General features: G+C 43.2%; 3 protein-coding genes across 6 annotated transcripts in view; all 3 read left to right on the forward strand.

Annotated features, from left to right (window-relative positions):
• The first annotated feature begins 294 nt into the window (after window positions 1–294).
• Window positions 295–9431, forward strand: xpc (xeroderma pigmentosum, complementation group C). The gene is made up of 14 exons (XM_027007666.3): window positions 295–573; window positions 1092–1373; window positions 1481–1592; window positions 1888–1972; window positions 2182–2339; window positions 2510–2630; window positions 2719–2808; window positions 3165–3944; window positions 4110–4270; window positions 4467–4548; window positions 7215–7346; window positions 7466–7635; window positions 7787–7880; window positions 8289–9431. Exons 1-14 carry the CDS (start codon window positions 462–464, stop codon window positions 8607–8609), a joined length of 2700 nt encoding a protein of 899 aa, XP_026863467.3. The 5' UTR covers window positions 295–461; the 3' UTR covers window positions 8610–9431.
• A 1288-nt stretch (window positions 9432–10719) lies between these two features.
• Window positions 10720–19008, forward strand: arih2 (ariadne homolog 2 (Drosophila)). Of its 2 annotated transcripts, none has more exons than XM_027007621.3 (15): window positions 10720–10866; window positions 12221–12674; window positions 13261–13328; window positions 13475–13547; window positions 13790–13931; window positions 14164–14285; window positions 14380–14489; window positions 15005–15122; window positions 15343–15393; window positions 15839–15860; window positions 15986–16137; window positions 16727–16870; window positions 17117–17185; window positions 17331–17444; window positions 18306–19008. In XM_027007621.3, exons 2-15 carry the CDS (start codon window positions 12426–12428, stop codon window positions 18375–18377), a joined length of 1506 nt encoding a protein of 501 aa, XP_026863422.2. In that variant the 5' UTR covers window positions 10720–10866; window positions 12221–12425; the 3' UTR covers window positions 18378–19008. The 2 variants fall into 2 exon arrangements, with proteins under 2 accessions (XP_026863422.2, XP_026863423.2); XM_027007622.3 differs by having other exon boundaries at window positions 10732–10862.
• A 4093-nt stretch (window positions 19009–23101) lies between these two features.
• The window catches only part of impdh2 (IMP (inosine 5'-monophosphate) dehydrogenase 2), a 15765-nt gene continuing 15030 nt past the window's right edge, over window positions 23102–23836 (forward strand). The window contains exon 1 of one of the 3 annotated variants that reach the window (XM_081707348.1): window positions 23102–23610. In XM_081707348.1, coding sequence (XP_081563474.1) covers window positions 23513–23610 — 98 coding nt within the window. In that variant the 5' untranslated portion in view covers window positions 23102–23512. The remainder of the gene's footprint in view (window positions 23611–23836) is intronic. The other 2 variants (XM_027007636.3, XM_027007637.3) reach the window with 2 other exon arrangements.

Here is a 23836-nt window from a genome sequence, read left to right on the forward strand (position 1 = left end):
ACGGCTGGAGTAGTGAAATGTAAACAGGCATAATTTAAGCTATGGAAAACGTGCCTATTAATCAAACATAAAAACTGAGCAGGTGTCTATTTCATCCTGATAATCAGATTTTTACGTTTTTCAAATGATACTGATATCCGAATTTTGTAGGCTTTTACTGAGGGCAGACGTCCCATACATTATACCACTGGGAGCACGCCGACCTTGCACAAGATTGCCCTCTAGCGGTCAAAACAGCTTCCTGCATCTGGGTGTCGTTTGAGGTGGGAAGGAAGTGGATGTGACGTTTACGTGCATCTTGCCACGGTATCTGCACGTTCTGTGTTATGAAACGATAGATGGTCTCATGTTGAATAAATGCAGTGTGGGCATCAAAATAAATATATAGCTGCACATGTAACGTTAGCTAGCTGGTGTACCCCCAAACCCGCTCTTCTGCAGCTGCCCGTTCGCGAAGCAGCATGGCTAAACATAAAGACACAGCAGATGCTGTCGCAAACAAGGGCAAGACAAAGAAACCGAAGCAAGGTGCGAAGAAAAGCCAAGCCGATCCCCAAAGGCCGAAGATCAAAGGTAGATAAGATAACTAGGATCTCCTGACACTCTAACGAGATCTTATAGTCCTCGTTTTCCCTCGTAGCTCACGCTCGAACTGGCTTCTGCAGTTATGGAAGTCAAATTCTGAGTAATATAGCCAGATAGGTAACTTTGATAACCTGCTGGGTTACTGGGTTACTATGAAAAAAACGGACAGAACGAGGTTCTGTTTACTTGTAGTTAGTTAACCTTTGGTTGCATGTTGGGCAGTTATGTTTGTTGTATGCAGCAGTTGCAGTAGGCAGGTGCGCGCTTGCATGAGTGCTCTTATGGATCGTCAATAACTGGAGCACTGAAACTCGCTTCCACTGTGGTAAAGTGATCTTAGGCGTGTGTCCTGTGTGATCTGTTACCTGGACGGTGTGTATGGCTGTTCACTCACTTTTTGTAGTGCATATAGATTGTTGTGAAAGCAAACACTGAAGAAATTAGGCTCTGTGTATATGCTTGGAATAAATAACATGCATTTTTATATATTATGTGTTTTTCCTCAGAAAATGGCAAAGGAAGAAAACGTGTTGGCCGGAATGCCAAATCCAGATGTCGAACATCCAAAAAAGCCGACGATGCATCAGAAAGGAAGACGAGCAAATACTTCCAGATCAGCGGGCTGTTGAAGGAAGAAGCTGATAGCAAGAGTGACATCAGTGAGGATGTTGGTGAGACATTTCCAGAGAGCACAGGGGTGGATGATGAGATGGAAGAAGACAAAGAAGAAAAGAAGAATAATGAGAGCGAGGAGAGTGATGATGATGAGGAATGGGAGGAAGTAGAAGGTGAGTGGGTGTGTGCGCGCACGTGTGCGTGCATTCTTGTGACTGAGAAGGAATGTGAGTATTTTTGTGAGTCAGGATCGGTCTAAGAGAGTGTATGTGCTTCACAGAGCTGGCAGCACCGTTAGGGCCAGGGAGCACAGAGCTGGAACCTACAGTTTCCTCCCAGCCTGTGCAGATCGAGATTGAGACAGCTGAGGCCATGCACAAGAGACAGCGGAAGTGAGTGTGTGTGTGAGTGAATGAGTGAGTGCGAAAATACCAGTGTTGGGCAGGGTTTATTAATGGGGTGTATCCTTATTTGAATTAATGTCATCACTTTATTGTTATTGTTCTGAACTGAGTTCAGGTTATGTAAGGTGCAGCTTTATGTGCGTTTTTCATGGTATAACTAAAGGTTGGGTGCAAATCAACTAAAAATAGAGAGACTTTTTTTCTTTTTTTTTTTTATGCAAAAGATATTAATTGTCAAACTGTCAGCCACAATAAGTCATAATACCATGGTGACTGTGTCCAGGGAGAAGAGGCAAGCAGAATTTGAGACTTACCTGCGCCGAATGATGAAACGTTTTAACAAGGAGCTGGTAGAAGATACACATAAGGTGTGTGTGTGTGTGTGTGCACGCGCGAGCGAGCATGTGCGTATGTATTTCTGTAGGCACAATCTTTGACAGACTATTGGCATATCTGGCTGGCATTTTTGTTGCTCTGGGCGTTATCGGTTGACATTATCAGTTGCTGATTTTTGCTTCATTTGTGCCTCTGGTTGGCTTGGCATTTGTCGTTATACTGCCATTGCCTTGTCATGCAGGTTCACCTGCTATGTCTACTGGCCAGTGGACTGTTCCGCAACCGCCTCTGCTGTGAGCCTGAGCTGTTGGCCATCACCCTGTCCTTAGTGCCTGTGCACTTCACCACGGTCGTTGCCGAACGAATCAATACAGGCTTCCTGGAGGGTCTTCTGAAGTGGTGAGAAAGAGGGGGGGGAAGACAGGAAAAGACGGGAATGTGGGAAAACGAAGCCGTCTCCCACTTAACATAGCTATGTCACAACATATGCCTAACATATGCCCACTGTGTTGAGATGTCTGCGTGTCTCTGCACTAACACATCTCGTTGGCTCTCGCCTGGCCTTTTAGGTTTCAGGTGACGTTTACGCTAAACCACACCCTCCCTGAGGACCGGGGCATGGAATTGCGGGAAGTGCTGGAGAGGCGTTTGGGAAGTCTGTCTGTGCGAGATCACCAGGAGATGACATACGTGAGCTTTTGACTCATTAGTGTAACTGTATTTTACATGTAGAGCTCACCCAGTGAGGAGTGATGAGTGGGACCTGATTTTTCTCCAGGTGTTCCTGCTTGTGCTGCGGTCGCTGAGACTCTTGTGCCGATTGGTGCTATCTTTACAGCCCCTCCCCCTCAAACCACTGACTAAGAAGGTAGGTTCCTGTGGGGTTGTCTGAGCATGCGTGCATGAAGTGATCTCAAAACATGCAAGCGTCTACTACATGACTCCCAGTGACGCTGGTCTGGTATCGCAGACAGAGCTGTTGATTTTCCTTCTGTCACATAGCCAGGCTGAGCTGATGAAATGTGGAGCAGTTCATTTCTTAACTGCGGCCAGCCCCAGTCCTGGGCCTGCAATTCTGAAACAGTAAACCAAGATTGTGAGTTTCAGTGCAAGCTTCAGGATGGCTGTACTGGGATTGCGCGAGTGGCTGAGACTGATATCAAAGGAGTATGAATGTTACTGATGGTTACTGATGGTTATTGATGGAGTGCGTTTCTTTGGCAGGACAAAGCGCAGACCTCTATCAGCCCTCCTGCTCAAGACAAGTCTGACAAGCCTGATGAAAAGCCAACAGAACCCAAAGTCTCCCCTGGGTCCAAACGCCCATCATCTGCCAGCTCTGAGGGGAAGACGGAAAGGGGAGGAAAGAGACAGAAAAAGAAAGAGCAGGGAGGGGAAGATATGGGCGGGCAAAGGCCGAAAAACAACAAAAGGAGGAGCGTCGCTTCAAAAGTGTCCTATAAAGAAGAAAGCAGCGAGGGGGAGGGGCCTAGCGAAGGGGAGGAGTTTCGGCTGTCCGGTGAGGATGAGAGTGATGAATCAGAAGGCGGGGTTAAGAAGTCAAGCAAGAATTCAAAGGCTAAGCGAAAGGGCAAAGTTCGGGTTCCACAACGATTAAGTGGCAACCAAAAAAAAACAACCAGAGAAGAGAAGGATAAGGAAGAGGGGGAGCAGGAAACTAGAAAGGAGAGAGGGAAGAGAAGGGAGGGAAAAGGGGACGATGAATGGATAGAGGTGTACCTTGTAGGGGCCAAGAAGTGGGTGTGTGTTGATGTTAATCAAGGGGTGGGGAAGCCGCTGCAATGCACCAATCGGGCAAGCCAGCCCGTTACTTACGTAGTGGGCGTGGACGGAGATGGTTACCTAAAGGACCTGAGCAGCAGATACGACCCCACGTGGCTCACGTTGTCACGTAGACGCCGCATCGACTCCGAGTGGTGGGAGGAGACTTTAGAATTCTATGAATGTCCGGATTCTGAAAGAAAACAACAAGAAGACAAAGAGGTAAAGGCACAGATGCAAGCAGAAAAGCTTACACGCTTCCTCCTACATGTGTGTGTACACACACACTTTCACTTTCTACTGCTCGAGAGCCGTGGCATATCATATTATCCATCATGTGTTTCCTCCCTTTTCCGCAAACTCCACCTGTCTATTCCTCCACCGCAGATGCAGGACAAGCTGCTGGATAAGCCATTTCCGACGGCGATATCGGAGTATAAGAATCACCCTCTGTATGTGCTGGAGAGGCACTTGCTGAAGTACGAGGTCATTTACCCACGCAGCGCTGCCACGCTGGGCTACTGCCGGGGCGAACCTGTCTACTCCCGGTAGAGTGACTGATCACCTTCTCGCACCCACACTTTAATGATGGTGATGTGTCAAAGTGATGGAAGCCCTGGACTATGGCAGACTAAAAGTAGCAGGAGAGCTAGTGAGTTGACAAGCAGCTCTGAGCAGTTGTCTGCGTGCGCGCACGTGTGTGCATACATGTGTGTGTGCGTTTGAATTGTTTTGTGTTTTCAGGGATTGTGTCCACACGTTGCACTCCAAGGACACCTGGTTAAAGGAAGCACGCACCGTTCGACTTGGGGAGGAACCTTATAAGGTGGGAGGATCTCCAAAACATCTCAATTTGACCTGGGCAATATATCGACTATATGAATTATATATTCTTATGCATTGTTCAAAAAGGAAACTATCGCAATATTTTCATTTGAGACACAGCAAAAACTTTGAGATGGCAGCCTATAACATCACTCCTCATTATACCTGGGATCACCTACTTAATTTTCAGGTAATAACAATGGCTAAGAAGGAGAAAATGTGTAGTGTTGTCAGAGATTGTGATCCTCAAAAAAGGTGTGAATGCCACATATGTGCTTTGGAATTGGATCGGGATCAGAGAAAGGAAAGAGAAGGAAAAACTGCAAGCTTTGCCAAAGGGAAATAGGACCAGCAACATGGCATGACTATTCAGCCACTTAAAAACAAAACACTTTACGCAGCAGTGTATTAAACTCTGTGATACTTCTTCACAAGATGTCACTAAACACACATCTCTAAAAACCAACCATGCTGGTAGCAGCATTCTCTCCTTGCATACTGTGTGAAAAGATGAGCCCTAAATGGATGGAAGTAACCATGTAATACCATCGATCCAAAGATACAGTCCTAGAAAAAGAAAGATTTAAGAAACCAATGAAAACAGTGGATCTGACCGGCGCAGTTGAAAACACTGATGAAAAAGTGCTGCCCAACCTGTACAACAAGGTGAGAATATTTTGAATGAGCTTCAGAACATAAGATATTTTTCAACTACATCTGATCTGTGGACTACTTGTACCATGTGACCATACATGAACCTAATGGTTAATTTTATTGACAACTGGGAGATGAAGAGCACCTGTTTTCAGACAAACTATGCCCTAGATGATCATACAGCAGGAACAATTGCACAGAGATATGCCTAAAATGTGGAAATTAGATGATATGACACATTTGCATTACCACAAACAATGCTGCTAATGTAATTAAAGCCATTGAACTGAACAACCAGGGGGAGACTACAGTGATTTGGCCACCAGCTGCATCTTGCAATCAGTAAGATGTGTGGGTGGGTGGCTGTGTGTGGGGGGTGTGGGGGGTGGGGGGGGGGGTTGACATGTGAGGGTAAGGGAGAGCAGGATTTTAGAGAGAAGCATCAGAGATCCACACACTGGATGTGCCATTGGGTGTATGCATGAGAATTATGTTACGTTTTGCCCCTGGGAAAAAAAAGATGAGATTTTAAAGCAGCACAGAAAGATTTGCCTTTCCGTCACTACGGGTGAGGATCACAGAAGGCAGTTATCCAGCCTACTAGGGCCTACTAGTGGACATTGCTGCTTTTGTGGTTCAATGAGCAAAAGCTCTTGTATCACCCAACGGACAGCTGAAGAGCTCAAACACTGTTGTCTTTGAGATGGTGGCTCTCCACACCGGTAAGGCCAGCCCCCAGCCTGGCTTAGCTGTGAAACTACTTCCAACCAACAGCTGAAGAAGATACCAAAAACAAAAGTGAAGCAAAGGCTTTGTAGCATCTTTAATAGGCCAACGTTATCATCACCTTATTCTCAACATCTTCATCAACTTAGTCACTTAGAGAAAATTTAGCAGCTTTAGAAAAGTTGAGCTTTCAGAATGCCTGTAAGCAGCTGGGATTGACAGTGAAACAAACCCACTGTCATGGGCACAAGCCAATCTTTCCAACACTGAGCCAGCTTACAGAGAAATATCTCTGCATACAAGCTACTAGCTTGCCCTCTGAAATAAGGGTATTTATCACACCTTCAGAAGAGCTTCTGTAAAGCCAGAAGCAGTTGACAGACTTGTGCTTATTTCATGGAATTTGTAGTCATGTTTGTACTTGCCATGGCTCATCTGTCCGGGTTCATTATAGCTTTAAAGCACGTACTTGAAAATTGTTTATTTTTAAGTGTTCATCACTTAATGAGAAATCTACTTAAAAGTAGTTAAAGCACGTACTCCTACACTATCTATGCACAGCCAGATAGGTCTTTGTGTTGATGTTTATTCTGAGTTATTTATTGTTTATTTTTGTTTATATCATTTAAAGTTGGTACTCTGAAAAGACAATTTAGATATAACTTCTTTGAGTAATGACATATTGAGTAAATTAGAATTAGTGAAAAATAGCGTTGCATACTGAATATTGTCATCTACAAAAATATTCCAATTTAATTTTGAATTATATCGCACAGCCATACTCAGTTGTACTCTACGTTTAGGGTTAATACATGCTTGTTAAGTTGGTTGTTTATACTGGTTCAAAACCATAACATAAGTGTAACTGATAAGTCAAGATGATGGATGTCTAAATGTTGTGGTTGGGGTCATGCACGTAATGATTTCTAGATGCAGTTTGTATAACACTCAGTGGTGGATGTAAGTTTCACTTACTTGTAGCTCCAGTGTAAAAAGAACTAATTTTGGACACCAAACATGTCTTGATGTACATGATTGACTATGTTTGGGATAAGGGGAAAATAATGTAAATCTGATTTTTGGCTCAACTATTCATTTAATTTTTTAAAAGTTCTATATAAATATATTTTTGTTCAAATTACATATTATTAAAAGTATTAGTAAAAATTAATATTTCTCTTCATTGTCAATTGATAATAAGCAGAGAACGGTAACATACATGTTTTAAAATGCTTCCAGTTTCATGTCTGGCTGAAATGATGACATGTGCACCCTCTCATGGGTCAGATGGTGAAGGGCTTTTCCAACCGCTCACGAAAAGCCAGGCAGATGTCGGAGCAGAAGGATGAGAATGACCTGGCCCTGTATGGCCGCTGGCAGACCGAGGAATACCAGCCACCTCTAGCCATAGACGGCAAGGTGGGTGTGTGTGGGGGTGTGGGGGTGTGTGCCTAGCATGTACTAGTTCTGGGAAATGGTTGCACTATTGCTCAAGTTGTTCATGTGAGTTTGTATTGTTGTGTGGGGGTGTTTTGCAGATTCCACGTAATGAGTTTGGAAACGTGTACATGTTTAAGCCATGTATGGTGCCCGTGGGGTGTGTGCACCTGTGTTTGCCCAACCTACACAGAGTGGCTCGCAAACTCGACCTGGACTGTGCTGCCGCGGTAACGGGCTTTGATTTCCATGGAGGATACTCGCATGCTGTGTAAGTGTATTTGTGTCTGAATGCATGTGTGACAGTGGGCAAAAATAAATTAAAATGCTTTGACATGTAAGCATTTGAGTGTATGACTGATTTCCTTTGTGGCACTTGTGTGTTTGGAGATTGTCTAATTTGTCTCATTAATGTGTTCCAGCACTGATGGCTACATTGTGTGTGAGGAGCATGAAGACATTCTGAAAGCGGCCTGGGAAAATGAACAAGAGATACAGCAGAAAAAGGAGCAAGAGGTCCGTGTGTGTGTGTCCGTGTGTGTGTCCGTGTCCATTAGAGTCAGTGAGTTGGGTTTCAGGCAGATGAAAGAGTAATTGGCCCATTCTGTAACTTTCTTCACAAACATTGGACAAACACATCTTTCATGAAAGCTAAATGGCAAAACACCCAAAGACCATTGGGATTATTTTAACACAGAGCACTAAGATTTTATTGTGACCAATCTTACAAATGTGCATTTGCTCCAAGGAGCCCATGTCTACTCAGTAAAACCTGTATAGGATTTGATGTTTAAAAGGTTAATGTTATTTAACTAAAGAATGGAAAATTAGAAACAGAGGGCACTTCTTTCTTCATGCTAATTGATTAACGTTCTTTCAATAGATTTTTCTGTTCATGTTGTTTGTTTTTAAATGTTGAAACAGAAGCGTGAGAAGCGAGCAGTAGCTAACTGGACACTGCTTGTGAAAGGCCTGCTGATCAAAGAGCGACTACAGCGTCGCTACGGGCAACGGGGTCTCACAAAGGGGGTGGAACTTGGACAGCAAGATGAAGGCAGAGTGGGAGGATTATCATCAGGAGAAGAGGAGGAAGGCGGAGCTCAGGATGCTCCACCCACTCTGGCTGCTTCTTGGCCCCAGAACAGGCAACAGGAGCTGAAGGCAGGGGAGACAGTGACATCCCTGAGTAACAAAGAAGAACGTGGCCAGCAGAAACATCTCTTCCCTTTTGAAAAAAGTGTGTGAACGTGAGCATTCTTGTCCTCCCGTCTCCTCGGCATCTCCATCTTCTCTTCCTCTCTTAGCATAACACTTTCTCCATGGGAGGGTTTGTCACCTGAGTTGTGTGAACAGTGGAGGCAGAGTGTCAGCGTTTGAAATGCATACCTTCCCTGCTCGTGACGCCGGGTGAAAGCACTGAACACTTATTGTCTTTGAACAGCTTACCAGCATAAGCGAAAAGGCTGGGCGTTCTGTTTTCGTCTCTGCCATTTAACGTTTTCAGCTTTAAGGAGCTTTTGCTCTTGTGTGTTTTTGACTGCTGCATGTCACATGGCAGCACAAGTGTAGGTGTGAACCTCCGGTAACGCCATGGATGCCAGTGCAGTGACAGTAACTATTGAGCAGTTTGACTGCCCAGAACTCATGGCTTGTCAGGGACCAGTACTTTTTGGACACATTGTAATATGTGGTGCCATTAAGTAAGATTCATTATTCAGTTTCCAAAAGAAAATTCCCTGTAGCATAGTTGTCCTCCTCTGATTGGTTTATTCGTTTCTCAGTATGTCTTTCGTTTTCTTTTTACTTTTGTTGCAAAATATACTTGTGATCAAAGTGACATATAATCTTTTGAAAAAATGCATTGTATAAATGGTAAGTCTTTAACACACTGCACACACTCAGCCTGTAAAAATCTTTTTGTATTAAAATGTTGATCTAGGATTCAGGTTCATTAGGATATGAAAGGCAGGAAAACATTGTGAAAAGTTTGATAAACCTTTTGTATCAAAGTTATTTTTAAAGAATACATTTATTAGAAAAATATGAATAAACAAGTTATGTAATTGATTGTGATTCTTCACCTCTCAATCTATAGACCTTACTCAGATGGATTACTACAATGTCTATGAAAATTGAATGCAGTGAGCACTGTGTGCAAGTTAATTAGCTTTGTTAACCCCAAAGATATCAAAACACCAGCATTTATAGAGCACTGATGCAAGATTTTCCTCGTAACAGAAAGATGCTTTTTGGAATGTGAAGCTCATACCAAAGACCATCACACTAAAAAGTAGAACATAATAGTTTTATGTACTTTTATATATTAAACTCAATAATTACAATTAGAACTTGTAAAAGCTTTGAATGCCCAACCTCATCCTTAGTAAGACTTTTTACCCGTGTGCTCTATGATAAAGTTTTTTTGAATAAGCATCAGTTATAACAGGGAAGATCTTTTTGGCAAACCAGGTAAAAATGAAAGACAGAAATTACAGGAATGCTAGTGTAGAAGCCATTTTATTATAAGGACACGCAGTGTTAGTGAAGCCAAGTATCACCTTTTTTCCAGTAGTATGCATGGATGCTTATAATTCTTGTGCAGAATCTATAGATTAACGTGCTGTGTTTATCAAAAATAAGACGCGGAGGAGTAAAATAATTTAGAGAGCAATAAATAAAAACCCGCTTTGTAAGTATTTAATATCTATGAAGCTACGTTCTTTTCCATATTTGCAATACAGGACTACCTGATGGCTGGGTTAGGTTTAAGGATAGGATTCATGTACAGATGTGCTTTAGATCGCAAGTCAATTACAAGGAAATTGTTTTTACAAGCGTGACGGATTCGACTTGTCCTGATCATGGGGAATATTTCCGGAAACCCATGTTATAAGGAAAACAGATAAGATTTTGAGGAGTATAGGTTACGTAATACTGTAATACGTTTGTGAACATAGTCACAACGTGACATAGTGGTTAGTGGCGCAAAGGAACAATAGTCAGTTGCCTAAGAGCTTGCGTGCAAGGAATGTATTAGATAAACAATGTTTAGTTCTGTTTTCGTATTTTTCGCTCATTTGTATGGTTACACGTATGCTTTAAATAATAATATGTATGTAATTAAAAAGCCTTTATACATAGGGTTACTGTTCCTAAATCTTGGCGTAGTCTGTCATGCGTGCATTTATGAATTCTGAACACATATCAGGTGAAGGCGGCCGCACCCGCGTAGGCAGTAACAGGTCTTGTTGTGACAGTTTTTCTACAGTTAATCCTCCAACTTATGACCGCAGTTGTGCAGAAAATATCACATTCACTCTCCGACACGGAGCGCTCGGTCGCGGGACCCGGAAGTGACGCAGCGCACGGACACCCCCCCCCCCCCCCTTGTGTTTCCTATCTTCCTCTGTACAACGACTTGGTTAGCCGAACGGGATCGTTTCTACACCTGGCTGTCTTTCCCCAAGCAAAGGTCGAGGGGTTACCCGACACATCTTGGTAGGTAAGTAAAGTCGGCATCTTTAGGGAGACGGTGGACTTTAAGTCGTCTGATCCGTGACTTTATCGCCAGTACCGAAATGGCCTTGTTTACATGCGAATCCCCGGACTGAAGTGCGAGGCGGCGGCTGTCTCCGTCTCCGGGGGTTTATTTTTTCACACCACGAACATTGAACTCACAAATGGGGGAAAACAACTGCACAAAAAAAGTAATTTGTGATTGCTTTTTTTTGGATGATGATGATTTGTCACAATTCTACCGAGTCGATATGAATTTTCTATATTTACGCTTGTGCTTTTGGTGGGGTCTGGAGACCTGCGCATCGACGAGCTGAGCTAGCTGTAAGCTAGTCAGCTGAACATGTTCGATCAGCCAGACACCAACCCCGACCGTGTAGCTGGGTTAGTAGAAACACACCGAACCAGCGAGTTGGTACCATGAGTCTGCAATCTTAGTCCCTCCCCCGCCCAGCCGGATTTGAAGTGTAATCTCTAACCGAGCTATTTGCGATATTATCTGTGTCACACTGTGCCGTTATCTATTAATAGTAATAAGCGGAATGCGGACCACGACAGACACCGGCGTCTGTGTGAGCTTGTTGGCGATCTATCTGCGGGGGAAAAACCGGTTGAGCTAGTGTTGGCGCAAGGGCTCCGAAATGCCATGTATGTATATTGAGTCTGATTCAGCAGGATTCCGTGAGTAGAGATACGGCATGCATGGTATCAGCTAGACCGCGAAGCTTTGTTCTGACGTAAACTAACATAAATTGATCTTTCTGATGATCCCTTTGCCGCAAAACATCGAGTAATCCGTTAAAACCCAGCAATAAGATGTTATGCCTGCACGCTATCCAGCAAGTGTTTGTATGGGTTTGTTAAGCAGAGAGACGCTCGGTGATTGTTCTAACAAGTACCGTTACAAAGAAACAATAACCTACTGCCTTCAAAAGAGTGCATATAAACCTAGTGTGAAGTATGCAAGACATTTATTTTTGTAGATAAGACACTGGCTCCTTGACCAGCAGCTGTGGATTACTGATGTCAATGACCCCACACAGAGATATAAACACCCAGAGCTGGACGTTCCACGTATCAGCCAAAACGAGGACCTTGATTAAGAAAGTAGTGATACTGTGCAAATTGTGTACATAGAGGGCATAACTTTAGATGAGCGGGCATAATTAGAATTGATACCCACATTACTAAGGCACCCATTCTTCATTCAAGTTGAAATTTTGCTAACTTTAGTCATGTGTTGTAGCTGTCTGACAAAGGCAACAAATGAACCCACATTTGAACAATAATGCTAACTTTCTCATTTTTGCTCCCTCTTGCTTTTCTTGCCTCTTTCATAGCTTTTCTTCTCTCTCAGCTCATCCCTCTGTCTGGTTCCTCATGAGTGACGGGGAGTGTGACTTCTTCTGCTTCTTCCGCTGCTGCTAAGCACTGCAAAGGCCCCTGGGAGACGCGGTCCGGTGTGGGGCGCACAGTGGCAGCGCTAGAGGCCGCTTATCAGTGGAGAGCAGCGGTGAGTGTGCAAGACGCTAGGCCCTGAAGGCTATGTCTGTGGACATGAGTAGCCAAGCTTCCGACAGTAACGAGGACGATTTTGGAGAAGAGGAGGACGAAGGGGCAGAGGAAGATGATCAGGGAGACATTCCCGACTATTACATAGGAGTGGAGAGCGACGTGGAACAACAGGAAGCCGACGCCTTTGACCCGGAAGAATACCAGTTCACATGTCTGACCTATAGAGAAAGCCAGAGAGTGCTGACGGAGGAGGTCAACCATGTAGCCAGCACCCTGAAGGTCTGTGGGTTTACACGTGTGTATGTGTGTTTGTGTGTGAGAGATGGGAATTTCCGTGAGAAAGGTGTGTGCCATCGTAGCCTGCCACATGAGCTTGGGGTCACTCTGACAGTGGGTTGGAATGTCATGGCTGTGCTGGCATCTGCTGCGCAACAGGGCTGTGCCCAGACCCAGGGGAGGGTCTGTGTGTTTAAACCTGTCAGTGGCACCATGCAGGGGGACAGGGGATGCTGCCCAGGCCTAAAGCTCGCGTGCCGGGAACGCGCTCCCATTCATCCCACCCTACACTCACCTCCCCTTTTTCACTCTGTCAGAAACAAATGGCGCCTCCAAGTGCTATTTAGGGTACTATTCTGTTATGATTACTTTAATTTCTTTTCTTTTATTAGATTTTTATTAGAAGGCTTAAAATAACTATAAACATATATAAGACCTTGTTTAGAGTCATTAATATGATTTCTCTCATAAACTGGTCCGGTTCACTACCAAGTATGAGCAGTGAAGTAATACTGTGATCTTTCACACTCTCTCTCTCTCTCTCTCTCACACACATTCTTGCTCTTGCTCACTGTCTTGGTTTCTCCAGGTATTACCAGCTGTAGCCAAACTGATCCTTGTACATTTTCACTGGCAAGTGTCACAAATACTGGACAGGTAAGATATATGTTTACACCTGCAAACACAATGATTAAAAGCTTGTTAAGTTTATAGACACACTGACACACAATGAATAAGCATTAGGCAGAGCTGTCTTCATTTTCATAGTGAATGTGTGTGTCTGTGTGCGTGCGTGCGTGCAGGTATAAGTCCAACTCTTCTCAGTTGCTTTGCGAGTCCCAGGTTCAGCCTCTAAGTACCTGCCGATCACTCACTGTGAGTCCCCCCCCATGTGGCTTTCTTACCTCTCACTGAGTTTACTTTCATGCTTTACAAACTGCATGATTGTTTCTGTAGGAGACAGCTGGTGCTTTTTAAGAGGCTAAAAATGTTGTTTTGTTTTTGTTTTGTTTTTCCCCCCCACATTTTTTTGCTGGTTAATACTATGCTGTCTATGTAAGTGTGAACTGGGGTGTGTGTGTGTGTGTGTGTGTGCGCGTGTGTGTGTGTGTGTGCAGGGCGGGGCGCCGTTGCAGTGTGGTGTATGTCTGCAGTTTGTCCGGAGGGACGCATTGCTGTCCCTACCATGTCAGCACTCCTTCTGCAAGTCCTGCTGGGAGCAGCACTGTACTGTGCTTGTCAAAGATGGTATAGGAGTGGGTGAGTGAACACATGCTTGATGGAGTTAATAGACATGTCCATTTGATAGAGAACCTGTGTGTGAATTTGTGTGGGAGAGTCACAGAAATTCTTGCACTATTCTTTCTATGTTTGTGTGTCCTGTCATTATTTTGGAGTTCATAGGTTACATGATATACTTTTAAAGAACCATTTAAAATCTTTTAAGGCACTAGCTCCTAACCATTAAAATGGTGTGTGTCCATGTGTGTAGGAATCTCCTGTATGGCGCAGGATTGTTCTCTCCAGACACCAGAGGACTTTGTTCTGCCCCTGCTGCCCAGTGAAGACCTGAAGGACAAATACAGACGCTACCTCTTCAGGGACTACGTGGAGGTAGTACGCGCGCGCTTGTGTGTTTTTAGAGATACCATGGGGATCTGATCATAATGTGCTTTCTGTGATTGTATTTCTCTCTGTGTGTGTGTAGAGTCATTTTCAGATGCAGTTGTGTCCTGGTGCAGATTGTCCCATAGTCATAAAGGTGCAGGAGCCAAGGGCACGCAGAGTTCAGTGCAGCCGTTGTGGTGAAGTATTCTGGTACCGACACTTGCACTCCCCCGCACGCATACACACACACACACTCTAATCCCACATGGTCAACATGCAAACAGCTGCTTCAAACCAAAAGCATCCCACATGTACAGATATTTTAGCTCTTCCCAGGCTACACACCATACGTTGTGTGTGTGTGTGTGTGTGTGTGTGTAAAACTGTTGTATCTGAGTACGGTCATTTGCTTAGCTGGCATGGAAAAACACTGCCTTACTGGGCAGAGGTTTGAATCCATATTTGGTGGTGCTAATATACATTATGGTGGCGATAACAAAGACAATGTGTTTTTTTTATATACATGTAAAGCACCATTGAGCCTTTAATTTTATTTTCAGTGGATAGTATTTTAAATGACCTTTCTTTGTATATCTGTTTACAATATCACTCATGCTACATACACACTTAATTTTATAATCATTTACATATACATGTGGATGATTTTAAACCATTTTAGGCTGTTTATTAGTATAAATGAGCGCACGCGCCCTCTCTCTCTCTAGTTTTAAATGCAGACAGATGTATCACGCCCCCACAGACTGCGCTACCATCCGCAAATGGCTCACTAAATGTGCGGATGATTCAGAGACGGCCAACTACATCAGTGCACACACTAAAGACGTGAGTATGAACACGCCTTTGTGCATGCACACCATACTCTCTCTCACACACACACAGACACACACACACACACACACCCTCTGTGGGCACATGGGCGCACACATTCTGTTGATGTGACAGCAACACCGTTTGTAGACCCTGAAGTTGAAATTAACTTGCTAATATTCGTTCTCTCTCTGTCTTGCAACCCCCCCACCCCAACCCCTCTAATGACCTGCAGTGTCCCAAGTGCAATATCTGCATTGAGAAGAACGGAGGCTGTAATCACATGGTGAGTGGTGTGCACTGCAGGTGAATTCAAGCTTGCGTGGTTCATAGTGGTGCGTAGTGCGCTTCACAGCTGTCCCAAGTTCTGCTCACCCAGTCACCAGATGTGTGTGCATGTGCATTTCTGTTGGATCATAGAGATGATGGTATTGGAGGAATAGATCGCAGCGTAAACCCTAGAGGCCCCAAGCTCTAGATTTTTATGTACTTGCACTGTTTTAATTCTGCTTATATGTTGCTGTATGTGGGAGATTAGGGAAGATGGGCACAGCATGGCGCTGGCTTTATTTCACTGGACCAAAATGGCACCAGGAGTTTTGAAAAGACCAAAGTAGCGGCTCCAAGTGCAATATAGCTTGTCTGCTAGCTTTTTAAAAAGAATCTAATGAATTTAATGGAGTTTATGATCTAAAGCTGTTTGTCTCTTTCGTTTGTCTCTCTATGTGCAGCAATGCTCCAAGTGTAAACACGGTAAGACTTCAGTGATGTGCATGCAGGATTACTTAAAGTACAACAGTTCCTGATATACATGGCCAGTGTTATAGCTTTGAAGTGCATGTGTGTTTGTCTGTGTGTGTGTCTCTGTGTGTGTGTAGATTTCTGCTGGATGTGTTTGGGAGATTGGAAGACTCACGGTAGCGAGTACTATGAGTGCAGTCGCTACAAAGAGAATCCAGATATCGTCAACCAGAGCCAACAGGCTCAGGCTAGAGAGGCCCTGAAAAAATACCTCTTCTACTTTGAGAGGGTAAGACATGCATACACACAGATTTAAGAGAGGTCCTTAAAATGTTTTCTATACTTCAAAAGAATGGCAGACACACACTGTTGATCTGCAAAAAAAACCTTTTTCTCTTGGAGAGCCTGGTCTGGGAATTTAGTACATTCCCAGACATTCTCAGGCATGCCCAGAAAGGAAGATGAAACCCACCCATTTAAGAGAGGAAACTCACTGTTTCTTAGGCTTACATAACCCTTCAGAGAGGGATACGCTGATGGATCTGTCTACCTCTCTGCCACACACTGGCCTACATGCAGTCACATGTCCCTAGATACACACACACACACACACACACACACACACAAAACACTATAGCACAGCTTTGCAGATAGCTGTATGTCTCGTGTGGGGGTGGACCTGTGATGGCTTCAGAGAGGGCCAGGACATCTGTGGTCCACACACGTCCATACAGAATCACGACTGTTATCTGGTGTTGATTGATTACAGTCAATCAGGTTGGCTGACTCTGCGAGAAATCACTGAATATAGAGTAACTCTGTGTGTGTGTGTGTGTGTGTGTGTGTGTGTGTGTGTGTGTAAACATGCACACACTCAGTGGGAGAACCACAACAAGAGTTTGCAGCTGGAGGCTCAGACATACCAGCGCATCCAGGAGAAGATCCAGGAGAGGGTCATGAATAACCTGGGCACCTGGATTGACTGGCAGTACATGCAGAATGCTGCCAAGCTACTGGCCAAGGTACACACACACACAATATCTCTGTAAAATGTACAGCACATATGTAGACACATGTAGACCCACACATGGTTATGTATGCATATTAACACCAAGAAAATAGGGTGAACTGTACCAAAGTGAAAAATAATCAGTACGTTTTATTTACACATAATGGCCTTGCTGCATTCATGTTTGTGTCCACATGCACATTTAGTTCCATTTATGTATGTGAGCTCAATATAAGTGTTTGCGCTTCTATCTCCTTAGTGTCGCTACACACTGCAGTACACATACCCCTATGCCTACTACATGGAGTCTGGACCCCGCAAAAAACTGGTGAGTACACTTCTGTTGTCGGTACTCTTCTGGACCCCATTTCCCAAAAACATCATAGCATTAAGATCCTCAAATGAAGGACTGTTCCGCATGATGCTGATGACATTTGTTTTTTCGGTAAACACCCCTCCCCCTTCCTACGCAGTTTGAGTATCAGCAGGCTCAGCTAGAAGCTGAGATCGAGAACTTGTCGTGGAAGGTGGAGAGGGCAGACAGCTACGAGAGAGGAGAGGGAGAGCTCAACGCCACCGATCGAGGGGTGAGAGGCGCAGCCTGCCATGGATGTAGTACAGTGGGGGGGAGACCACGCTCACTCTGGGGAGACCACAATAGGAGGAGACCACGCTCACTCTGGGGAGACCACAATAGGAGGAGACCACGCTCACTCTGGGGAGACCACAATAGGAGGAGACCACGCTCACTCTGGAGAGACCACAATAGGGGGAGACCACGCTCACTCTGGGGAGACCACAATAGGGGGAGACCACGCTCACTCTGGGGAGACCACAATAGGGGGAGACCACGCTCACTTTGGGGAGACCACAATAGGGGGAGACCACGCTCACTCTGGGGAGACCACAATAGGGGGAGACCATGCTCACTGTGCTTCTCATGTTGCTTACAGAGGTATTGGTTGCTCTGTCATGCGGCTTCCTTCCCATGTTGTGTATGTGTGCGCGCACACACACACTGGTTGGGGTGAAAGATTGGGTACACTTTAATCCTTAGTAATGAGCTTTTTATTTCTTTATTTTAATCTGGGATCCACTGAAAACGTTAGTAAAACACTCCATTAATTGTAGGAGAATTTACAGTATCTTGAACAAGCACTAACTGGCATTAATTGTGGTAGTGTTTAGCCTGTGTACAGAGCATCTTGCTCTCGGTTGTGTACTCCAAATAGTGTTTGGAGAGCCAGGTGCTTTGTGTGAGTAATCAGTTGACAGTACATAAGGATGTCGCCTACGACATCCATGTGCACCGCTGAGTCACAAACCAAGTTACAGATTCTGGTGTGATGTTTCATGTCTCTTACTTCTGCTTTTTAGCTGTCATAATCATATCTGCTTTCATGTCCTATGTAGTTGGTTAACATTCTTACATGATCTCTCCCATTCAGGATTTGGAGAACCAGATGCACATTGCTGAGCAACGGAGGCGCACATTGCTAAAGGACTTCCACGACACCTGAACGTCTGAGCTAACAGAAGCAGTTTATCTTCTCCTTGTCTTCTCTCATCCCTCCATACCTCTGCCCCCTCTCTCCATTGCCTCGCTCCAAAGATCCTTAGTCCTCTCCCTTTTTTTGATTTCTGCTTAGTGAAATTTTTCATACATAATTCTTAAATCGCTCGCTCTCTCTCTCTCTCTCTCTCTCTCTGCCAAACATACTGCCACCTGCTATTATGTGTTCTCTTGTTTTTTGCCCATCTCTTCCCATTGCTCACTTTCAGTCACCTTCTCTCCCACCTGCAGGGGTTCAGAATATCGCGATTGTACCATAGCACATTCTCGCACCCATGTTTCAGCTCACCATGTGCATTTGCGCGCACGCACACACCCACACAGTTAAAACACTCCTCTGAAACAGTCGTGCGCTCTTCCTCCTGATCCTCTCTCTTTCTACCCCTGTAATCACGCTGTTTTTCTTTCAATCTGTCTTTCTTCCTACCATTGATTTTTTTTTTTTTTTTTTTTTTTCTGGAAATGGCTGTTGATAGTTAGATCATTTTAAAAAGGAAAAAAAGATTTAAAATGCTGTAATTTTTGACGGTTGTACATTAATACAGAAATAGAATTACTGAGAAGGTTTTTAAACCAGATGCAGTGTCTTGGGGTGTGTTTGTTCTTTCGACACGCATTCACAAAACAATGCCATTTTACTAAGTTGTGATTTATTTTTTAGTTGGTTTTCAGAGGAAAAAATATTCTCAATTTAACAAATTAACAAGCACAAATTGTATAATGCTTTTATGATTTTTCATCTTCATGTGAAACTTGGTACACATCAGCATGCATGTAAACAGCAGGACCTACAACAGGGATAGTATATCTCCAAAATGGCGGATGCCATCGGCCAATCAGCTTTCAATATTCATTTTGCAGGCATAGCTTTGGTCAATCCACATGAAACTTGAATGTTGTGGTCATGTATGCGTTCTTTAAGACATAGTCAAGTTTCAAGGGATTTGGCCACGGGGGGGCTGCTATACTAGAAAATCCAGTGTCTCTCCTACATAGTTTCACTTGGCAACACAAACTTGGACTCAAATTAATCTTTGCAGGAGTCCAAACAACTTTGTAATTGCAAGTGGTGTCCAAAAATGTTTAGTTTTTTCACATTCGTTAATAATATAAAATTTGCTCTTTTCAAACTAGTCCTAGGATTTTCATTCAATCACATCAAATCAGGTCTTGAAATAATCCTTAGAGTCTGAAACTAATAATTATTTAGTTTCAATTATCAAAAAAAAATTTACTTTTTGACTGTGGCTGCAACATATTGATCAAATGGGTACCATTGGGGCCATATCAATGAAATGCTTTCATAGTTTGTCTGTGATGTGACCAGAATGGGGAAAAAATGTTTATTTTATATATATAAATTTTGTTTGTTTGTTTGTTTTTTCCCCACACTACCATTCTGAGGAAAATTGCAAAGTGTGAGGCAAATCCATTGCCAGGAGGCTCTACAGTGCTGAATTACCCATTTAGCTAATAATCGTAAGCCCTGTGTGTTCATACCTAAATGGGCAGAAGCCAGGAACAGCATGTCACATCAACACATTTACAGACATACGTGTAACATCTAATGTTGTTTCAGCCACGTATGACATCTGGAGGCTCTATAGTGCACAATTACCTACTTTGCATATAATTGTGCACCTTCTATTTAAATCCCTAAATGAGCAAATGTCAGGAAATGTAGTTCACATCAACACAGAAATTTACAGACATACGTATATTGATCTTGCCTGAAAGGTTTGAGAAACTTCTGACATATACAGGGCACAATTACCTACTTTGCCTTTAATTACAGTGTAACGGTGAGCGGTTAGGAGGCGGACATGCGTGGAGAAGAACAAGATTTATTATCAGCAAATTAAGAATCATAATCATTAGAACAGTCCAGGGTCATGGACCCAATACGTAGATCACGACAATATATTAATTAAAAGGAATTAAAACGATGACAAAGAAGGGAAGCAGGTTACAAAAATGAAAACAAGTTACACAAGCCAAGGAGAAGACTTACAAAGGTCTGCACAGACAAATATAAGCAGCAAACACTACAGTGACATGGATTCACAATAACCAGCCCTGAGACTGCATAAACACAGGGATTAAAACCAAGGGCAAATGAGTACTAAACAAGACACAGGTAAAACACATGAGAGGTGGTGAAAACGGAACAGGAATGGAACCACAAAACAAAGACATGAGACAGGGTAACCAAGACAATATGATGCTAGGGAGTGGTCACTCATGACACACAGGCCTTGTTTTTAAATACCTAAATGGACAGAAGTGAGTAAATGTATGTCACATAAACACAATTCTACAGACACACATGTAATTATGGACTGATGCGGCCTGCAGAGATTGAACCAGTTATGACATCGAGAGCCTCTACAGTGCACAATTACCTATTTTGCACTTATTCACAGGCCTTATGTTTAAAAACTTAAAGAAAAGTAGTTCACATCCACACTGAAATTTACAGACATACATGTAATGACAACAATGTTGTGCATTGATGTCAAATTCAGAGGATTATGGTCTGAACATGCCAGTTTGTACATTTGAAACATTCACAAGGCTTGCACTATTAGTAGTCATAGTATCATACAATCAGTGCAGAGTTTAGCGCAGCACAGTACTGTTCTTAGCTTTTTATCAGCACCAAAAACTCACCAACATACGCAGTGACATACACATAAACCCCTACTTCTAGGGTTCCCACTCACACTTGCACACACCCACCCACACTTCAGTGCTTACCTAAACACAGTCTGTCTGTCTGTCTGTCTCTCTATCTCTCTCTCTCACTCACACACACAAAATCAAACTGAGATTTGGCTTTTAAGTGAGAGAAAGCTTATGTATATGTAAAGACTGTTATAAGTTTTTATATATATATATATATATATATATATATATATATATATATATATATATATATATATAAACTTATAACAGTCTTTACATATACATATGCTTTCTCTCACTTAATTCACTCACAAAGAAACTTCACACAATACTTCACAACTTTAGTTTGAAGTGTTATTGATGTGTCAATATTATTCAAAATAACAGTTACAGGAATGCAATATCTTAACAGTAATTGGGCAGTGGTATCTCAGGTTAAGCTTGTTGACTTGTAATCAGAATGTTGCTGGTTCAAGCACCACCTCTGGCAAGTTGCCCCTGAGCAAGGTCCTTAGACCCCAATTGCTCAAGTTGTATTCAGTCATAAATTGCTTTGGATAAAATTGTCAGGTAAAGAAGAAAGCCGTTTTGTGGCAAATTGACAGGCTGATGGATATTCAAACATCTATCCAACTGTATGCAAGGTGACCACTCAGTACAATAGCTATGTCACTCTTATTAACTCTTCAGAGGCTAAATGATAAGATGAATTATGTACAAATTAGATATTTTTTTACAAAAGGAGTACAAATTTAAACTGCATGGCTCAACCTACAAGAGACTTCAGATACTTGTTCACAAAAACTTCCTAATGCCCTCCAGTATGTCTAGTTTGTATGAATATATATGATAGAGTGTAACAGGTAATTATGTTTCATGAAATACTATATAGAACAGCACAGTAAACAGGTACTTGCAGTCATATTATCATATATTCAATCCAGGCTATTACAGCAGCACATTACAGCTCTTATGTTTTTAATACTATCACCAAAAACTAAACTCAGAAATTCATCACCATTTCACATTAGACCCAACATGCCAATTTGTGCATTGTAAACACCTTGACTTGTTTTGGTTGCAAAGAGAGTTGCACAAAACATTCACAGATGTCATGTAACCAGACACATGCATATAGCCTTTCACTCAGTCCGATCACAACTAACCAGCTGTAACTGTTACAGAAAGTTAATTCCATACATGAACACTAGTTCTAAGGCATCCACTTTGCAGAGGGTGCAACAAACAATAAAGCAGCACTGAACAGTTCAGTTTTAGACCATCATCAAAAGCTCAGTCAGCAGCTTTTTACATTATATGTAAACTGCTATTTTATACATTTTAAAACCTTTAATGACTGAATGGAGGGCAGGGGAAATCTCTAATCTATACGTGCATGTCTGTGTCTATAAATTTTTATTAACTTAGCAAGCCCCTCAATCAAATTTTCAGTTCATCAGAAAACTTTATTTAATTGACATCTAACTTCAACCAGCTTTCTTATGGCATCTTCAGGAAATAGAGGACAAAGTCAGAATGGCATGTGTTTATGTCGGGTAGGTTCTGTGTTGCCGTTGCTTCATGTCAGACTTGTGAGGCCGTGCTAGGACCCGGAATTGTATATTTATTACTTAGAATGACTAGAACAGTTACGGCATTTCTTTCTGAAAGCTCGCTCTCAATTACGCGTGAGAAAACGTAGAGGCTCTTTTTTCACCTTACACACAATATGCATTTGACGGCAACTCACACGGACCATTTTAGGTCGGTTCACAGTGGCCAAATATAGTCAGTGTTGTGTGTTGGAGATAAATTTAAACATGTGCCACTGAATTGGACACATGTACGCGAAAGATAAGGAGCGCTCACAAGCGATAGACGACTACGCCCCCATAACGCGGAACTGCCTATTAACTTCAACACGATCAAACATTCCCACGAAAATATCACTAATGATCATTTGACGCAAAACTTTAAGATGTGACAAAATATGACGAACGAGCGAAAGTAAACGCATTTTGATGTAGTTACGAAATGCTGAGGCGGGGTCTCAGCCGGAAGTTGCGCAGTGCAGGACTTTATTTCTATCTGCGGAGGGGATGGTTGTATTTCAGAAAGACACGTGTTGGCACTACGGACCTGAGGCCGCCCCTCAAGCCGGGGGACTGGAGGAAAACTAGCGAAATCATTAACAAATAAGCGCGACAAAGCCATAGCAGACCTTGCAGAAAAGTGAGGTCAGCTGCGCTTTTGATACAATTACGCACAAATTCAGCTGTGATTAATCTGTTGGAGCGCAGCCGGGGGTAAGATACAGTTTACCCGGAGTGCCTCGCTAGGTTCGTGGCTAGCTTGTCTCCCACAGAAAGGTTCAAGCTTTCCCCTCGATTCTGCAGCATGGCGGACTACTTGATTAGCGGACAGACGGGCTATGTGCCCGAAGATGGACTTACAGGGCAACAACTCTTCAACTGCGGCGATGGCCTCACATACAAGTAGGTCATCCAACCAAGCCAGCCATGCTAGAGATCTATAGTCTATATAGGTCAACTTTTTGTGTAAGACTGCGGCGAGCGCACCGAATCCGTCCATGACTCAGAGCCACGGCGTTTATGTCCTAGGACGGAGTTAGTTGGTGATCACAGTCCTCTTAGAAAGGAGTGATTGGCATTGGTTACTGGCAAGGCACCTACAGTCTGCCAGTCTGCCATGTCCTACAAT

This window comes from Electrophorus electricus, chromosome 25 (assembly GCF_041902795.1).
Source record: "Electrophorus electricus isolate QZ-2024a chromosome 25, ASM4190279v1, whole genome shotgun sequence".
Taxonomy (NCBI): Eukaryota; Metazoa; Chordata; class Actinopteri; order Gymnotiformes; family Gymnotidae; genus Electrophorus; species Electrophorus electricus.

Bases quoted from the DNA above. Each gene is read 5' to 3' on its own strand.
- xpc (XM_027007666.3), top strand. From the start codon at position 462: ATGGCTAAACATAAAGACACAGCAGATGCTGTCGCAAACAAGGGCAAG. The intron at 2,809-3,164 runs GTAGGTTCCTGT...TTTCTTTGGCAG, and splicing joins TCAAACCACTGACTAAGAAG to GACAAAGCGCAGACCTCTAT. The intron at 7,881-8,288 runs GTCCGTGTGTGT...ATGTTGAAACAG, and splicing joins AGCAGAAAAAGGAGCAAGAG to AAGCGTGAGAAGCGAGCAGT.
- arih2 (XM_027007621.3), top strand. From the start codon at position 12,426: ATGTCTGTGGACATGAGTAGCCAAGCTTCCGACAGTAACGAGGACGAT. The intron at 14,490-15,004 runs GTACCGACACTT...CTCTCTCTCTAG, and splicing joins CGTTGTGGTGAAGTATTCTG to TTTTAAATGCAGACAGATGT. The intron at 15,394-15,838 runs GTGAGTGGTGTG...CTCTATGTGCAG, and splicing joins ACGGAGGCTGTAATCACATG to CAATGCTCCAAGTGTAAACA.